This window comes from Odontesthes bonariensis, chromosome 9 (genome assembly GCF_027942865.1).
Source record: "Odontesthes bonariensis isolate fOdoBon6 chromosome 9, fOdoBon6.hap1, whole genome shotgun sequence".
Lineage (NCBI taxonomy): Eukaryota > Metazoa > Chordata > Actinopteri > Atheriniformes > Atherinopsidae > Odontesthes > Odontesthes bonariensis.
In genome coordinates this window covers 24,666,373-24,685,710 of record NC_134514.1, presented here as the reverse complement: position 1 = coordinate 24,685,710, position 19,338 = coordinate 24,666,373, and the positions used below count along the sequence as shown (strand labels likewise).

General features: G+C 39.3%; 1 protein-coding gene across 2 annotated transcripts in view; it reads right to left on the bottom strand.

The window, feature by feature from the left end:
• Window positions 1-19,338, bottom strand: part of dscamb (Down syndrome cell adhesion molecule b) — a 133,484-nt gene that overhangs the window by 97,918 nt on the left and 16,228 nt on the right. For both annotated transcript variants that reach the window (XM_075473732.1, XM_075473733.1), the window contains exons 2-3: window positions 12,681-12,998; window positions 11,548-11,694 (exon numbers count right to left, since the gene is read on the bottom strand). In XM_075473732.1, coding sequence (XP_075329847.1) covers window positions 11,548-11,694; window positions 12,681-12,998 — 465 coding nt within the window. The remainder of the gene's footprint in view (window positions 1-11,547; window positions 11,695-12,680; window positions 12,999-19,338) is intronic.

Here is a 19,338-nt window from a genome sequence, read left to right as displayed (position 1 = left end):
TGAAACACTGATGGAAACATGTGACGTGTGGGTCCAGCTGCTTCCTGAATGTTATTTTGGAAGGTTCCCCAACTTAATATGTGGTCCAGATCAACCCTAACCTCTGATGGCAATTTCTGATTCTCTGCAAGCCTCCCCACTGTCCCTGAGGGAGATGTGTTTTAATTAGCATTGATCTGGAGCAGAAAACACGGAGCAGATTGGGGCAGGTCCAAGGCTATTGCTGAGACTTTAAATAGAGCACAGAATGCATTTTACATCTTAGAGACAGTTAACTTTCATCCCTATGAAGGGCAATACACTATGATTGCAATAGTGCAACAATGTCCAATAAAATGTCCACTCAAATTTCATGCAGTGTGTGGCTTTATATTAACAGAATTGTTTAAACTTCTCAACTACTCCAAAATGTCCTGATATCAATAAGCATGTTTTCCAGAGATATCGAGATTTTCTGTCTTTTGTGCATAACTGAGCGTAATAGCTCTGATCTACCGTGAAGGCTCACTTCTGAAAGCCATAATATAATTGTTTCCAGATCAACAGTTCTAATCATACACACAAGATCCATCCCATCTCTTCTTGCTGAGCAGGCAAGGCTCTTTCATAGCTTTCAACAGCTACGAATGCCTTTTTATGCACACAGCAGCGTACCACTGGTCATATAGTGACAGCAGTAACTACCAACCATCAGAAAACATTAGTTGAAAAATAATATCAATCCTAAAGTAAGGAGAAGAAGACTACAGCTTCTAAAATCAAGCCATATTTTTAGCCACATCAGTAAGATAAACATAAACTAACAATTTTCAAAACTCCTTTCCAAGGAACATTAAATTATGTAAAGTCGATTCATCTGGCTGTTGGTGAAGCTGCAGAAAATGACAAGAGAAATCACTTCTGCACTATGCTCCAACTGCTGTGAGAAACACAGAAGACAGGAAAAGAATGCAGAGGAACGCAGAAGAAAGCAAAGGAAAGCACAGGAAAGGAAACTAAATTAAACGAAAGGAAGAGAAAGGAAGAGAAATGGGGAGTTTGGCTGGAAGAAACAGACAACAATTACACTTGCCCTAGGAGGCCGAGGGAACCTGACCACGTTGCTATGGAAACTCAAGTACAGCAGAAAGTAACACAAAAATCAATTCAGATTGAGCTTATCTCTCCCTCTTTCTCTTTCCCTTCTCGTTTCACAAGGCCCACAAAGCATGCTTCCATCCTGAATCCAATTTTAACCATTGCTGGGCTTTTACAGTACTAATCTGACCAACAACAACAACAACAACAAAAAAAATGAACAAGGATTTTTCAACCGATTTAAATTAAACAACAAATGTAGATCATAGTACCTAGAAAAATAACAGCTTCAAATGAACTCCTCAGAGATTATAAGAAAATATGTGGGAATGAATGTGCAACGACAGAACACAAATCCCCTGCTGTCTCGGGAGCACCATTCATTCTTTCTCTTTCTTTCCTTTCTCTCCATCCTCTCCTCTTGCTTGCTCAGAGGGGCAGCAGCAGCTGTGTGCAGGTGATAAGCGTGTGCAGCGATGGGTGCTCGGCTCTGATTGGCCAGCTCACCTCCTACGCTGATGTGAAGATTGGAGGCTGCGTCTGTCAAAAGGCCACTCCGTTCGTGGCTGTCACTTTGTGACGTCACGGCCACAAATGACAGTGTGACTGGCCACACTTGGAGAGCAAAGCCTGCAATTTGCATCACTCCATCATGAATGTTTCAGTCTGGCACATCGTCTTAGATTTAAGAGCCTATTGCAGAAATGATGCCAGGCAAATCTTTAAATGATAAATTCATTGTAATTCATTGTAACACAGTAACAGAATAATTATAAGTATCTCAGACAAATAACCTCAGTTGTTTTTAAACTCACACACCTACACACACACACACACACACGGTCCTGATCATATAACATACAGCAAGGGGATCTCAGAAACAGACTCCCTGTTGCCCTGCCAGCCCCCTTGTTTTTACCACAGGCACTTAGCAGCAGTCTGCAGGGAGTTTGGGTGTTTGGATCTAAGTCGTTGGCTGTGCTATGGGAAGGTGAGGTCAAAGACAGGCTCTAAGAAGACAAAGTGTGTGTGTGATTGTTCGTATGTATCTGAGTGCATTCACAAGGTTAATGCCAGAGAAGAGGCAAAAGAAGAGAAAACGAGCCTTGAAGAAAAATAATGACGCTTCATGCCTCAGACATCAAGCATTTGATGGAGGGTCACCTTGTTGTGAAGTCAGTTCGTCAGTTGCTACTGAGGGATTCAATCTGGAGAATAGTTTGGTGAAAACAAGTGGAGTTAGCTGAAACTAATATGGTACAATAAGCCTGTAATATTTTAGACATTATGGGTTTATCACCCCTGTACTCTTTTACCCTCAAATGAACATTTGCAAATTATATTTCAGTGTTGCACACTCAAAATGATGTTTTCAGCAACAGGAACAGCTTATCTGGTGTCAATTTGATATAGATGCAATAGTTAATGAAGAAAAGTATATAATGATAACAGTGATGGGGATAATAATGATTGTAAAGCTCTCTTACAATGATTGCTGGCAACAGTTTGGAGCTTAAGAAATTTATTTTGCTATGAATGGGTTAGGGTTACAACATTTTCTGAAACAAAATTAGAATTCAAGCTAAATGAGCATAACACGCCAGAATAACAGCAAACACTGAAAATGAAATTGTTCTGATCTTTGTCCCTATTTTTTCATTTAATTTAGTCATTTTGTATTGATGAAAACTAGAAACTGGACATTTATTCATAATACTTGTTATTCTTCATCCGACTTTAATACAATACAAGTGTTATCAGGACTAGGTTAATCGCTGTCAGGAGCAGAGCTGCTAGCATCCTCATCTCTAGTTTCATGGTGAATGTATTTAAAACATGCCACATATAATATTTGTCCTGACTCTCAGATGTGCGTACTCCATGTCAGTCCATGTTAGGGTTGTTTTAGGCTAATCAATACATGTCTAAAATAACCTTTATTTAACTTATCGTGACAGAATAAATTCTCCTCTAGTCAAGTATTATCATCTACCGCTGAGCTATGCGGGCGAACAAGCACAGGAAAAAACATTTTGTGTCTTTCAAATACCATACTTGCTGTCTGGTAAAATTTGTAGCCATCAAATCCAAGCTGAGATAATGTGGTAATTTTCTCAGAATCTAGACAGCCCCCTTCTGACCCACAGTATTCGTGATACTGTTTTTACAGGCTCCGTTACACTCTTTGTCATAAGTAAACTGGATTGTGTGACAGCGTGTTATGAGATAAATGTGAAATATGCCAATCCAGCAAAGGCACTCAATTATATCTCTTCCTCTGATTGGTGTCCAGCAGGTGTTCTAAAGCCATGATCATGTTTAATCAGTGTTACAGATGCCCAGCATGGGGCCAGAGGCTCCGAGGCGCTATGTGAAAGTGAAGAGGCTCAAAGTGATTTACTGTATTTTTCCAGATTTACCACCCTGGGAGAGGAATAGGAGCATGTATTAATCCTTGATTGGATGGGAGATGAGGAAGAAATAATGGAGGGAAAAATCCCTATTAGGGTCAGCAGGGTGACTTGAGTTATTAAGTGCCTTTTTTACTCTAATCAGTCACTATCAAGATCGTATCAGACACTGCTGCATTATGGGATGTGACTACGCTCACCAGTTTGTCTCCAGTTACCTCAATGATTCAGCTGAGAACACATGGACATAAACTCCACCGCCTGTCACAAAAACCCACATCCAGGAGAGTTATAAACAGAAATAAATTGCTTGTTTTGGCTGTAATTAGCTCACACCATGCCTATTACTAATCTGTGTTCTGGCTCCATGCCAGGCTGGTTCTGGCCCAGTTCCAGTCCAGAAGTGCTGCTCTACAGCAATCCATAAGTTCTGGTAGGATGAACGCTTACCTCTGATTGAGCTTTCCGAACTATAAATCCGTATTTTTCTAACTTTTTTTCTGAGCAAGCGACATAACTCGTCCCTTACTATTACTGTCTTTCACTGTGTGCAAACGTGCAGTTCTTGTTTCCAAACTGATAATGAGCTGATTCTGTAACAGCGCTTCATAAGATCCAAAATAAAGTTAAACTGTATACAGTCTTGATAGTTTACACTTAATTTCAGTAGATCTCATCGGCCTGCATCATACAAATTTATAACATCACCATAAACTACATTACTGCATCGTACTGACAGCGCACTCTTCCAAATCAGTGCTCATTTAAGCTTCTGTCTTCAGTCCAAGTCAAACACAAAGAGGCATCCCCCATAGCCAAATTGCCTATTAAAGATGAGAGCATGTTCAGTCTCCCATTGCGCCGAGCCATCACCACCCTAATCATTCCCTGCCTAAACAGCCTAATGGCTGCCATATTGCTACTGTTTATTGGTAAACACTGATGGAAGGATGCCCGTTTCAACAGTTGTTGATTCTGTCAATCCGTATGGAGTATCAGCTGGGAATCACAGCCACCATGCCAGAATGTTGTCTGCTGTTCAGTCTCCCGTCACTAAACAGATTGCTTTATTGTTTTATGTGCAGTGATCCTGAGTAGATGGCTTAATATAATGCATGAACCTTAGATAAGACATTAAACAAATCTGAGAGCTGAGAACAAGCTCTCTTCTTGTATTGCCGCTTCACTAAATTGTTCTACTGGTGAACAAGAATGTGAAAGTAAGAAAGAATTACAATTTGCATTGTATTTCAATAAAATTAACAAGTCTTTGGCTCTGCAGCTGAACAAGAAGGATGCTCTAAAGATCACCTTAGGTTTAAGATGCTTTTGGGATGCCCAGTCCAAGATCGATTTCCCTCCATCTCAGTCTCAGTAACCCTCCGATCGATCCTTATCAAATATGTATCACGTCCTCAAGCCCTCAGCACGGATAAGATGGAGAATTCAAACAGCAGCAGCTCAAAGAGAAAGTCAGAGGAGAGCAAGGTTTCTTTCTTTCTTTCTTTCTTTCTTTCTTTCTTTCTTTCCAAATGGAAAATCTCTTACTGAGCCTTGATGTGAAACCAAGTAGTAAAATAAAAGGACTAAAAATGTGAGCCGTGGTATTAAGAATAAACAACTTATTGCAAAAGCTTAAAAATCTAAATGTAATCTCAGCCATCTTAAAAGCTGTAAAATAAAATCTTTCAATGTAAAACTGAATGAATGCTACCCAGCAGTTAGCTTTACATATTCTTCAACAAAAAAGCAACACACTGTGGACACAATGCATGTACTTAAAAAAAACAACAACCCTCAGCTATCTCTGCACTAATGTCACTTCTTGCTAAAAGGGTCTTGTCTCGTCCTCTTCCAATTCCCCAAACTCCCCTTCACACAGCACTCATATGTTGCAAATGCACAAAATGCATTCTTCAGGTCACGTACCCATAATTCTGTGTGGCAGCAGCGTGATTAATGCACACAGCTATTGATTTTTTTTTTTCTTTCTTTGCTTTTTTAAAAATAAATTTCTCTCAAAAGAGTGCCCCCAGGCCCCCAACCCAAAATACTTCCAAGACACTATCTCAAAAACTACATTCTCTTTCACTGGTATAAACAATACCATGCTTTTATTGGGAGATAAATACACAACAATAGCACCTTTGTGGAAAAATACAAGCAATAAGCCCCCCCGTCTCCTTTAGTTTTTTCAGGCAGCTGAGTGTGAGTGGACTGGGAAAACGGGTGCAGTGAAAGACAAGGGTCAGCATTTCACTAACTGCTGATCTGTGTTGGAGGAGGGGGGGGTGTAAAATGATGGGCTGTGTTGTTTTCATAAGGTTTTTCTGCAGGATGGGTGGAGTAGAGTGTACAAAATAAAGAAACATCCATCCACCCGCGAACACAGAGTCTGGTACCAAATATGTACTGTATAAGCACACATTCATGTAAGTATCTACATTAGATCTGACTCCCATTTTCTATGTGGTTACATGCAGGGATCATGCACTCGCGCTTGAGCCGTGACCCACTTTCTACCCTCCAAACAACAAGATCAACAAACCATGTTTGAGCGAGTAGGAGAAATTGAAATCTGTGGGAGAAGGAAAGCACATGAAGGAAGACTGAATAAAGAAAGTAGGAAGCAAGAAGAAAAGAGTAAGAAAAGAGAGGGCAAAGTCATGCTGCTAACATAATGCAGTCTGTTGTTTACCAAAGAAAAATCTTCACCCACTCTGCTCAGTACCTTTTAAATCTCCTCCTTCGTCTCTCTGCTCACTTCCTTTTCTCTAATCTGCCCTCTTCGCTCTCTACATTTCATTGCATCTTCTTTCCGCACAAGCTAATTTCTACCACTGTGCCCTCCTTTCAAGGTTGGCCTGACTTTGGGCGTGTTGAATTTACAGCCATATCTCTGCCTGCCTTTCGGTGCCCTCACTGTCAATCTCAGTAAAAAATGGAGGCAGTGGCACATCACTGGCATGATAAATTCCGAGCAGTGATGCTGTAAGCCAAACACCTACAGTAGCCCCTTTGAAGACTTCCTTAACATTGCAGTGGCTGGTTCAGACTGTGATTCTATTAGCAAGCAAACTGTTTAATTAGCCTCTATAAGCACTCACAAGAACCCATGAGAGAGAAGTGAGCAGAATGCAAGAGTGAGGAATCACTTTCACCAGTTGGGAATTCGACATGTGTGTGGCTGAAAAATGTAACTAGAGATTTGTTTTAACTGATGCTGTAAGTATTGGGTGGACTTATTTGCATAAAGCAAATAAAAAACAGCCTTTTGTACACAGCAGGAAATTGACTAGGGCACTGAGCCAAGCAGATTATGCAATGAGATGAGAGGAAAATAGAAGAAGTCCAATAGTCAAGGCCAGCGTAGGAGGATGGGGAGAAGAGAAGACAAGACAAGAGAAGAGAAGAGAAGAGAAGAGAAGAGAAGAGAAGAGAAGAGAAAAGAAAAGAAGAGGGTAAAAAAAAAAATTAATTGAACAATCCAGAAAGAAGCATGACATAATTAAATAAAAGTGTTTTAAAATAAAAGGACCGTTTTCCCAACAGTCTTACATAAACAATGCCAGAAAGTTATATTTTCCATAAGGAACAAATAGTGTATTAGGTGATACTATGTATATTATATGCATGAACATCTTTCTTTAATTAGTCAGTTGTGTGGTCCAGCTATGGAAGCTTGACATGGATCCAGTCCGATATTACATTATAATAATCATGTGTAGTTTTAAAGAAAATACTCATCAATATTTACATCAGCCACACCATGAAAACCACCTGCTTGATATAATGGCAAGACTCCACAAGGCCTCTTGAGGTGGGGTCTCCATAGATAGTTCATGTTTAGCTCAAACATCCCACATTTGCGCAGCTGGACTTGGTTCTGCGGACTTTGGTGGCAGAGCTTACTCTCTTTAACGTGGTCCTCAAACTGTTTTTGTCAGTATGTCAGCATGCATCGTTGCCATCAAGCAATACCATTGCCATACTGAAGCCCCCTAACCAACCATCTACACTTTACTTCTTGATAGACGTCATTGTAAGAAAACAATCTAGTACAATCTCATGATAATTGCTGACATTAGCTATGTTGGTCCATGATGTGTTGAAATTTCTCAACAAAACTTTAGAGAATGTACAGTTGCTATGTTTCCAATTCTCAGTTCTTTACAGCGATACAGTTCCCATTCCACCAAAGATGACATTTCCAATTCTGTCGCGACATAATATCTCGACAGCCGAAACTTTTTACGAGCACTAAATTGCCTTAACCGGGGGCCAGGGGGTGAAATGATGATGGTGTTAAACCCCGTAAAAATCTGTGTACACCTTTAAGTCATCTACATGTTGGGGTTGGAAAACCACACATTGTCACTGGTTGCGACTCCCTCCACACATCTCACAATTTATAACCCTGGATAGTGAAACAACTGCATTTTTTAAAAATGTGGACACAACTGGGCTGAATAACTAATGTTGTTCACTTCACCTCTTCTGATATAAGAACACATTGTATGACATTAAATAATTAAAGAAGTAGTTGGTAAATACAATATGTGGACATAGTATGTTTTCTTTGGCTAAATCAAAGTATGGATTAAAAATTGCATTGATATTTCAAAGAATATTTCCATGAAACTGTCATCAGAGCAATGGAATGGTAAGATGGCGTCACATCAAGGTAGAAAGAAGTACTTATAGAGTCATCCTTTCCCCTTGGCCACATACCAAGCCTGCATCTTAATACAAAATAAAGCTTCCTGTTGTCTAGTCCTCGCCTAATCGCCAGCCTGTACAGTTGAAAAGCCTGCATGTTTATTACAAAGGAGAGACTCTATTTCTCCATGAAAGAGAAGACCTCTCTACCTCTATCCAACTTTTCTTTTCCCATCCTCTCCCCATACGTGGTCCTAACTTGAAATGTCTTGCTACGTTTAGCCAGCTGTACAAAATTCAAAGAGATGTAGCTTCCTTATCGTAAAAGTCTAAAAAACATTCCCCTCAGCCAAATATCCAAACAAAGTAGTTGACAAATGACTATTTCATTCACATACGGTTTCACTGAAAAGTGAGACTCACACACACATTTAGATTCAGTATTTTTTTATATTAGAAATAATATGGGGATGTTGGGGGAAAACAGCAGCCAGTCCAATGCTACTGTATCTTGGAGTTTTAGTTACATATTCATATACATATAATGATTAACAGGAAAATAATAAGGCTGTCAAAAGTTTTCTCTCATATATTTACATCAAATAAGTATCGAGAAAATAATCAATGAGCTGATGGATTACAACTTATATTTTATACCTGGACAACATAACCGTCCAAGGTCTTACCTCAATAAGAAACTGAATTCATGCGCAGCTGTTAACTGCATGCATCTTAAAGGAGAATACAAGGTTTCAGGAACATCTTGTTGTTTGTAGCTCATTCCACATCCGAGCACTGCTTTTGCTAAAGCTCTTGTCTGCTACCAAGGCCACCTAGCTCATTACGACGCCTTGTATCATGTATGAGGAGAGACAAAAGGAAGGTGGATGGCAAACACAAAAAAAACCACACACCATCTCAGCTCTATCCCTTTTCAAAAGCATGGCCACTTGACATGCAAACACACAAGGGCGCACAGCAAAAAAGCAACTACGCAGACATAAATGTGTGCACCCTGATGCACAAAAAGCACACACGACAGCACCAACACCCACACTTGCATTTAAATAAAAGGTCCATCATATAAATCCTGGCAGGAGCATAGAAGGGCACAGCTCAACTCCTCCTCTCTCCGCTCTACTTTCTTTGTTTTGTTTTTTTCTCTCTCCTCTTTCATCTCTCTATTAGCTCTGTCAATTGTTTATCAAAAGCAGCGAGGAGGGGAACGGAAACGGGCTTTTGAAAGCCCGTGCTGCGAGATGCGTTTTAAAATTCATGACGGGTTAATGGTATGTTAGTGGCAACATTAGGACCTGGTGAGCCTGCATCGTGCTCATTCACATTGAACAGGCCGCTTCAAATGACTACTAAGCAGTCCTCATTCTGAAAGGTAATTCATATTGTAATTAACTTTTCAATCACAGCTGATTAATTAAGACAGGGCCTAGTTTGTAATTATGCATCTATTTTAGACCCTCGTGCAATTCGCAGCATAGTCGAAGATTTCAGCGGCTGGGGTTTACGTCAGTTTATTCTTTACAAGTTAGCATGCTGATCCTAAAAAGCGCATTTATACCTCAAGTTGTAAAGCAAGCACTGCTGACAAGATTAATCTGCTTCAGAGTTTTGAAAACAATGGTAGTTCGTTGACAGTTGCATAATACGAAAGTGACATTATCTGCCGTTTAATTGAATTTTTTTTGCTTTCTTTGTTATTTGGATGTCTCCTAAGAGTAATATCTCAAGACCAGTTTTTTTTTTTGGCTCTCATTCTGATGTACAATGGTAGACAAGTGCACTCGATGTTACCATTCCCCACAAAAACCTGAAATTAATAATTCAGTGCAGCTGTAGGATAGCTTTATTTTCTCCCCACTGGGGCCGAATCTTCTTTTATGAAAAGCAAAAAAAAGAAGAAAGGCTGCGAAAAAAGTTTAAAAAAAAAACTGGGCTGGGTCAAACTGCATCCAGCTGCCATTGTCAAGCCCTGTTTGGTTTCCTTATGGTGTCTCTCCCTTGTTCTTGAGCCTATGAGCACACACACACACACACACACACACACACACACACACCTCCTTCTAACCCCCACTCCTTGAGTAAACATAGCCTCTCCATAACAGTGCGAGGTGAATCCGCTCATGCATCAGAATCTACCATCAAATATTTATCACCGAGCAGCAGTGATTTTGACCGTGTGTTCCTGCTTTTGACAGCACTCGCCTGCTCCAATACTTATTGGAGTAAACACGGACAATCCAATATCGTTGTTCTTTTGAACGCTTGCGAAAGCACTCAAAAGAACACAGAAAATACAGTAAAATCCAATAAAAACCTCACATGGCATTCTATAGGCTGCCGTATCAAGCAGAGAGCTGATTTAATTGGCAAGAATTGATTTATTTTAAATCAAGAAGTACCAAACAAAGCTTATTTTCATAGTCATACGCAAAGAGATGTTTTTGATATGCCTCCAAGTTCATGCAAACAAACTTTTGGACACCTTTTTCAGTTCACATTTTTTAGATAAACATGTAAACGACGTGTAGATGATTCATATCTGCATGCTGTATATTTGCTCGCTGCCTGTAACATCAGGCTATGTCTTCAACCTGCAGCTCGCAGCAAGTAACTCGAGTAACCTCGAGTAAATAAGACAGTGGCATGGATCAGAAGACACATCTTCATGCTTGAGCAGACACATTTAAAATGCCACCAAAACACCGTCCCAGATTCTGCCCTCAGTCAAATGACATCAAGTGCTCACTTACAGGTCCCTGAACGCCCCAGTATGAAGCTGAATCAGCCAGCGGGCAGTACATGGAGCAATCAAAGAGATAAGCATCCTATTTACCTTGAGTAAAAATTCAACCCTCAGAATGTTCTGGTGTCTTGTGTTATCATGGTGTGCTGCTGGATTCAAACAAGGAAGGTAACTAGGTCGATGCTATGTAAACTTTGCCACTTTACCCCTTACTGGACTCTAAATGGAGTTGGCTGAGGAGGAGTGTGTCCAGGAACGAGAAACCCAGTGATCCAAAGTGACAGTTATCAACATCCTCTGGCTACCGACAGAACATAGCTTGTACAGTCTGCAGAGCCAAAGTAATGGCAGACTACAACAGTAAAAAGATAAGAAGATGACTCACACAGCACATAGAGTCCAAAGAGTACAGAGCAAAGCAAATCGGAGAAGGGGCTGTGAAAAACAGCCAAAAGAAAGAAATACTGCTCTCTGTCTCTGCAAGACAAATCTGAGTTGACCTTTTGCTCTGTGAGGACTGGAACACCTTGTGCAAAAGTACAAATGTAATCATTTTCAGCTCATTTTTTAGGTTCAAATATTGTACGTTAAGTTCCATTTTTATCTGGTAGCAAAGTATTGAAGGTTTAATTGTTGTACCTGAGCTGAGTGAAACTGTGTCTTTCTCCCATGATACAACGCTGACGTAGGCCTCCACAGAAGCAGGAATAATGCACTTGAAGACAGCTACACTGCCTCTCATAGCCTTCTGGTCTGCCACTCTGACTGTGTAGGGTTCCCGTGAAACTATTAAAGAAGAAAAAACAGAAACAAATGTCAGTCTCATTCACAGGGGATCAATTAGATTATTGCATATTTCTTGGGAAGGCTTTGTAACACTCAGGCTCATGATCAAAACATCATCTAAGAAGAAAACAAATCTACAATGCCAGGGACATAAGCAGCTGACTGTAGAGACTTGCCAAAGAAGGCAAGTGGGGGCCAGTGGCTCCAGTTGATTTAACATTTTTCTTTAGATGGTATCCTAAATGTTAAACAGAGACAAAAGACTCACTAGAAATGTATATTAGCTAAACTGGTTAATGTTGTGCTGTGAGGCGACGGTGCTAACCACCACAGCAACATGCAGTCAATGAAAGATATAGTTAGTTGAAAATGATCTTTCTAGGAGTCTCAAGTTTGGAGGTCCACTTGTAAATCTGTCCCTTGTTTTAACAGGCCTCCTGTTGAAAGGCTGTCAGAAATCAGGAGGAGGACTATATAATGCAACAAACCTCATAACCATGTTGCAGTGTCTGAATCTAGGCTATTTGACTTGCAACTAAAATGCAAAAGTTCATGTCCAAAATATCATAGTTTTCAGCATTATTTTAGTTTTCTATTAGTATTTTTGGTTTTCTGTCAGTGTTGGGTTAGCATACAAAAACACATGTACTTGGTTATGTTTAGGAAAAAGTTGTAGCTCGGTATTAAAGTGAACAGAGTGCTTCAGCTCTGAGCCTGGTTACATTGTGTGTGGGTAAAATTTAGAGCCTATTTTTTGGGAGATTGCTCCTCCTACTTCGGATCTGAACACTACAGCGAAAACTTTGACCTCTAGCTCTGTCTTGGATACATGGCTTTTTTTTTTTTACACACACATTTTTAATCTACATCAGCTGCCAACACTACTCTGAAATTACTTTTCTAGTATAGTGCACACCATACTAGCTTTTCTCTCACTATTTTCCTCAACACCATTATCAAAAGTCCTCCCTCTGCAGCAGACTCACCGGCTTTGATGTGGACATCCTGACTCCTGATCTTGCCAGAAGGGTTCTCGGCAGTGCAATAGTACGTGTTGTCATGAATCAGCTTGCTGAAGCTGGATGGCAGGAAGTTGAAGATTTGGAGGGTTCCATTAGGGTGGACGTGGCGGATGCCGGGGACATCGTAGATCTCCTCGCCGGTAGCCAGATACCACCGCAGCGAAGCAGGTGGTGCGCCCCCAGCAGGGCAGGGAACCGACGTCCCCGTGGTGCTGGCAAATACTACCTCTTGCAGAGATGCATTGACAAAGTATAGGCTGGAATGCAGATCTTCACTGAAAACTGGAAAAGAGAAAACACAAGATGTTTGTTATTACAACCTTGTATTTGTTTGATTCTTATTAAGCTTTTTTTTTTCCCCTTTTGTCTGCGTTATGCATTTCTTAAACATTTCATTGAATACAGGTCACTTTTGAACTCCGTTTTTTTCCTCTAAACTAAGCTTGGAAACATCAGCCTAAATGATGAAATAGATCCAGATCCTTTGGCATTTTTTGTTCTTTATATTCAAAATTGTTTTTATTTAATTACAAAACTGGTTAAATTTAGAAAGCTCTAAGTATTCTTATGAAGTCGCTCTTTAGGTGTGTCTATTCATAGATCATCATCAGTCATTTTGGATTCATTAGGGTATTCCTATCCGTGGGATCTTGAGAACATTAAATTAACATGCACTACCATGAATTATGAAATAAGGTCAGTTGCCTTGATCGTGTTCAAGCTTCAATTTAAACCAGCATCACAGTAAAGAGGACATTAAATGCATTTTGTGTAAGAGCATTCTCTAGAGGAAAGGAGGGTAATAAATGTCAATGTTGGACCAATTAGCACCATTGAAATCTACAGCTGTTTGATTTCAGAGTAAAGGGAAGCCAAGCCAGCAGATGTGAGAGACAGAGTTTGTTTGTATTTCAGGCATAGGCACAGTATTTTTGTGTGTACTGTGCCTGCCATCTCTGCCTGGTGACGAGGCTCCTCACTGAACGGCTCACAGTGGCACTGGCAGCTGGCTTGGACGCTCTCGAGGGAGAAAGCATTTTAGCACTTCATAAATTCCTAACAAGGTTTCAAATTGCAAACGTTTCCATCTTTTTCTCTGCTCCAGCAGCTCTAAACTAGCAATGAGACACTCCAGTGACCTGCTCATACACTCGCACATCCACACAACACTCATTTGTTATTACAGATTAGGAATGCTCATTCAAACTTATTAACTCGTGGTTAATCGATACTATGGTACTTTTTTGGACAAGAAGACATCTGCGCAATTTCTGAATCTAAAACAACTGGCATATATTTCTTCACCAAATTCTCTGTGATGTAGACATTGTAGAAATAACTGTGTAATCTCAGTCTTATGTAGAGAATGTGAAGGTTGCAAGTGTCACACAGGTATGTATGCCCAGATGGGAGCGCCATCTTGTGAGAAACAATCCCTCTGAGCTGGGACTGGATTACTGATCATGGTGAACTACTCCCTCTCACATTAATGCACATTACAGACTGTTTGTGAACCGACTGGTTTAAAGTTACAAATCTAAAGAAATCTAAAATCTATAGAAATCTATTATAATCCAGCATAATCCTTCCCCCCATTTTAGGCCCTTGAAATAAAGTGAACCAATTACAGCAGTTTTAATTGCAGTACATTCACAGCTGTGTGTTCATTAAACGGAGTCCTATTAAGTGGGTATTATAAGAGTTACTGTATTGTTGATATGATTTGCTATGATTTTGGAACATCTTGAAAATGTGTTTTTAAAACGTAGAAAGATTTGTCATGTTGAACAGATGGACTAAGACATGAATTTTGAGGCTAACTTTAAAAATATGTCCCTAAAAACGTGATCCTGAGGGGTTAGTGTGCAGGGTCTTTGCACACAAAAGCAGACTTGGTATAGCAGGATAATACGGCACATAAGCAAACCCAATTGCACAAATTCAGTGTGGCGTGATATCAACCTCACAACAATTTTAAAAGCCATTATAGGATCAAGTGTAGTATCGCTAAAACAGTTCATTCTGAGTTATTTTTCAAACAATATGAATGGATGGCAAAAGAATAAATTAACCTTTTGGACTAACTTTATCCCCTAAATGAGGACTACAAATCCTGAGATGAAATGTGTTTGGCAGGATCAAACTAACACTAATATCAGAATATACCAGAGGAGTATTTTACGAGTAATTAGGTATCAGGCATCAAAATGTTTATTTTTAATGGCACACGTGTGTCTCCTGGTGCTCTGCGCACATACAGTATATGAACTGTACAATGTGCTACTTCTGGATCTATGTATGTTTTTGTTTTTTTTATGTCTAGAAAGATTAATGGCCTTTTCCCACCAGGACCATACATTGCCATCTGCAATTATTGCACTTTCTAAAATAAATAGGATGTCACATCACATCAATCATATTTTCTCACTAATTGTGAAATCAGTATTCATCATTACATCTTCTTTACATTTATGCATTAGCAGACACTTTTATCCAAAGCGAATGTTACAATTCAGTTATTTACAATAACAAAGTCAAGAGGCAGCCACACCAACTAAACCTATGTTTAGGTTAGTTAGGCTGAACAAGTTTGATTTTATTTGTCTTTCTTTACTTTTTTCTTTTTTTTTTGGATACTCTTTTGACTACTTAGAGCCACAGTAAATGCAGACTTCATTATCCAAAACGGCATTTGACCTTTAATTTTGTACCACTTTATAAATGTAAAGGATGCAGAGTCATTGGATCAAACTGGCTCCAGGTCCAGTGCAATGACTGACTAAGCTAAAAACAACTGGGATAATTCTGCAGCTCTTTTAACGGAGGGTGAAACTCTCCTTGTTCATTACACCAGACGGGATGGATCCAGTATTTACTTTAACTTTTTCAACTGTAAAGAAGTGAGAGAACGACAAATTCATCGTCACTACTTGACGGCTCCATTTTGCCTCGTATCACGAATATCTACATTGGATTAATCAAAAATTTGTAGCATTTTCACAACAACGTGACCACGAGGAGAGAAGAAACTGAAGAGGAACTAATATTCATGACTCAAGACCCTAGCTCTGTATAACATCACTGACAAACGCAAAGCACATGCTGCTATTTTTCCTTTTTTTTTTCTTTAAGTCTGTGTGGTCTTTCGGTTTCCCTCACTGTATAACATACCTAATATAGCCCCCTTCAGCACTTCTGAGCTCTGTCTTTTTGCTCAGGCACAGATTATAAGTCCAAAGCAGTTGGAAGTCATCTTTGCGGTATGTTCTGTGCTGTTTTGTTTGCTCAAAAGCTGGCAATGTGAGGAGGCACAGCAGGGGGCCACCCTGTCGTTGACGGTTCTTCACATTGGTTTGGTACATAAGGGATTTTACTGTGCAAGATTTCTGTGCATACCTGTCATATGGCGGATTTAAAAAATGCATATGAAAAATATAAACTTGGTTTGCAAAGATCTTTAGTTTCTAAATATACTATACAACTTGCAAAGTCCATTTACAGGTGCTGAAATATGGAACAAGAAGCTTCTCTTCCTGTCTTTGGACATGCCAGTAGGCCTGCATTGACTCGACGGGGGATCTCAAATGCAGTCCAATGTGGCAGCTCTCGTACATGTAAAAGTACATAAACATAAAGTAGAAGAATCCCCTTTTTAACATAAGAAAATGTAGAGGCTTCATAAAGTAGAGTTAATGGTGGAACTGGTGTAGTGGATTGGGTTAGATTTCAAAGACATCCCTATTAAAGTGGTCAGTGAGTCCATACTTAGGCCGTACAATCAGAGGTCTTTCCCATTATCCACATGTAAATAAAGTATTTGTAAATATATTGTTTGTCAGCCATGTGCAAGGCAAAGTGGGTAAACTTCACACCGTATATTTAATATAAAACCATAGTTCTTTAAGCCTATTTTATCAAGACAGTGCAGTATACTCCCAGTGGTGAAAACTGTATACACTCCTGTCTCCACTCTCTTACATCAAACAGGTTTTAGCCAATTTGAATGTTTTAAAATGCAGCCAGATAGTGTGATGGGTTTTGGATGTGTCTGTGGCACCGGCCAAGATGAAAATAATACATCAAAGTCATATTAAATTCTGATTCATTCTCTTTTTCCAGCTGGCTCGGGAAGTATAAATCTTCTCAGCGCTTTGTTGATAATACAGCCCGGAGATGGCAGGGGTGGGGGTCAAAACTACTCCTGTTCACGGATAGTGCTCAAGGTAAGTGTGAAGGATAACGCACCTTAAAAACACGTTATCATAGGATAAGTTTTAATGCAATGTTTTCCCAACCTCAACCATCTCATTTTAAATATCATCAACCATCTTGTTTTTATTACCTAATCATAACCAAGAAATGTTTAAAACAGCAAAGAAACAGTGAGTTAAAGTTACTTACTGAATACAACTGAATGCGAAGATGACATTTCAAAGGGAAGTTCCTTTTAGGCACCAGTTTTCAAGAGGTGACTCTGAATGTGGACCAATACGTAACTATTTCACAAAATGCTGTGACAGATTGTTACTTTGTGGAGTTATTTTTGTGTTCAGTGTCACACAAAAACCCAGCAAAAAGTATGCCTGTGGACAGTCAGTTGAATAAATTTGTATCATATTGTTGTCATTCGACTGAGTTGTGTATTGTGTTTTAGGGATGTATGGGAAGACAAAGACTGATGAATTTTAAAGATTACCATTATTTGCTCTTCCTTCAAAAGAATAGAGATGCAACAGGTGAACACTGTAAGAATAGCAGCTGATTTGAGAGAGGGTAAGATCAAAGAACTGTGCGTTAACTTGGAAATCTTATTCAGTGCAAGAAATGGTGAAATTGGATTAGGATTAATGCTGCAGCAGTTTCTGTCTTTTTCTATCTCACATATGAAAAGTATATGAGAGCAACTCAGTTGAGACTAGTTGAGTGATCGCAGGATTGATTTAATTAAAAAAAAAGAAATGGACTCTGGTGGAAGGGTGCAAATCGCTGCTGTACTCGTTTTCCTAATTGACTGAGTTCAGGAGCCAGACCACAAACGATCCAATCACGCAGGAACATCACCCCCCCTTTGACCTCACAAAGAGCACCATGTCATGCCCCAACAAATGGCCTCAGGGCCCAACCACTTACTACACTGCCTGAGAGAAAACCAGTAATTGGTATAATTTTTCATGAGCTCAACTGTAAAGGTGAAATAAATGACACTGTTCAATAATGTATTATATGCATCTATGATTGACCATGATTTTTTTCCACCAGGATATCCTCAGGAAGCAGGAAAGAAGAAAAAAAAAATAGCCGTTTCATCTACACCTGAGGTGAAACAGCTCAATTCTACTCTTCAACACCACCACCGAATTTTAAAAGCATTGAAACTGATGAAGATGATGGATATCAATTAATCAATTTTTATCTTTGTAATTCATTTATTCAAAAGGGACAGTGCATATTGATGAATAGATCAATGTAAATATACCAGAGTTACCCAAAAGGCTACTTTACATCTCTAGTCCTTAGCATGTCAGATACAAACAACAAATAAGATCAACAACACACACCGTCAAACACTGTACAACAAAACAGACAGTTCACAACACAAATGAGAAACCACGGTACAATAAGTGAACACACAGAACAATAAATAAATACACAGACATACTGGCATAAAATTCATGATAACAGATCTGGTTCCTCTTCAGCCATCATTTGAGATTGGTTTTAAATGTATTGAAGTTGGTCCATTCTCTTATTGCAGCTGGAATGTAATTCTAAGTGTCACTAGCCTTGACTGATAACACCAGTTCACTGTGTGTTGTACTTCTATGAGATATTACACAGTCACCTCAAGTAGAGGCTTTGGTTACTTTCCCACTAATACTCGATTTTAACATGATGAACTCACCCTGTGGGGGTTGAGCAAGTCTATGAAAGATCTCATAAATGGAAGAGGCAAGCTTGAATTTTGAAATATTTTCAAAACTTTGAATTTTGTATTTCTCAAGTACGAGGCAATGATTAAAAGAAAAACGCTTTCTATCTAATACTTTTAAGATTTTTAAAAAAGAGATCCTGTTGGTTTTAGGGTGGTCATGTTTGCCAGTAACCAGTTGGTGAAGCGGTATTCAATGTGAGAAAAAATCATGGCGTGGAGAAACATTAAAGCTGCATTTTCTGGCAGTGATGGCAATGATTTGATTTGCCTGAAATTATGTTAGTTGAAATGGATGATTTTAGACATGTTTTTAACGTGATTCTTAAACGATAAGGTGGAGTCATAGTAATGCCATAAATTTAATTTAAATACAATCTGAAGTTCTTGTCCTTTCAGTAGGACATTTGAACATGACCTTGATGTTGGATGTTTTGAGAGAATCATTCAAACTGTTGTTTTTTTTTGTTTGTTTTTAAATGTAGTAAAAGACATGACTTAGTGAGCCACTCATGAATACAGTTCATGGCTGATGTCAGTTTTTCTGAGACTCGTATATCAGACTATGCCTGTGTGAAAATGACGGCATCCTCAGCATACATCTGAGTGGTGATGTTTTGGGCAAACATTTGGCAAGACATAAACATATAAAGAAAACAAAATTGGTCCAAGTATGGAGCCTTGAGGTACTCC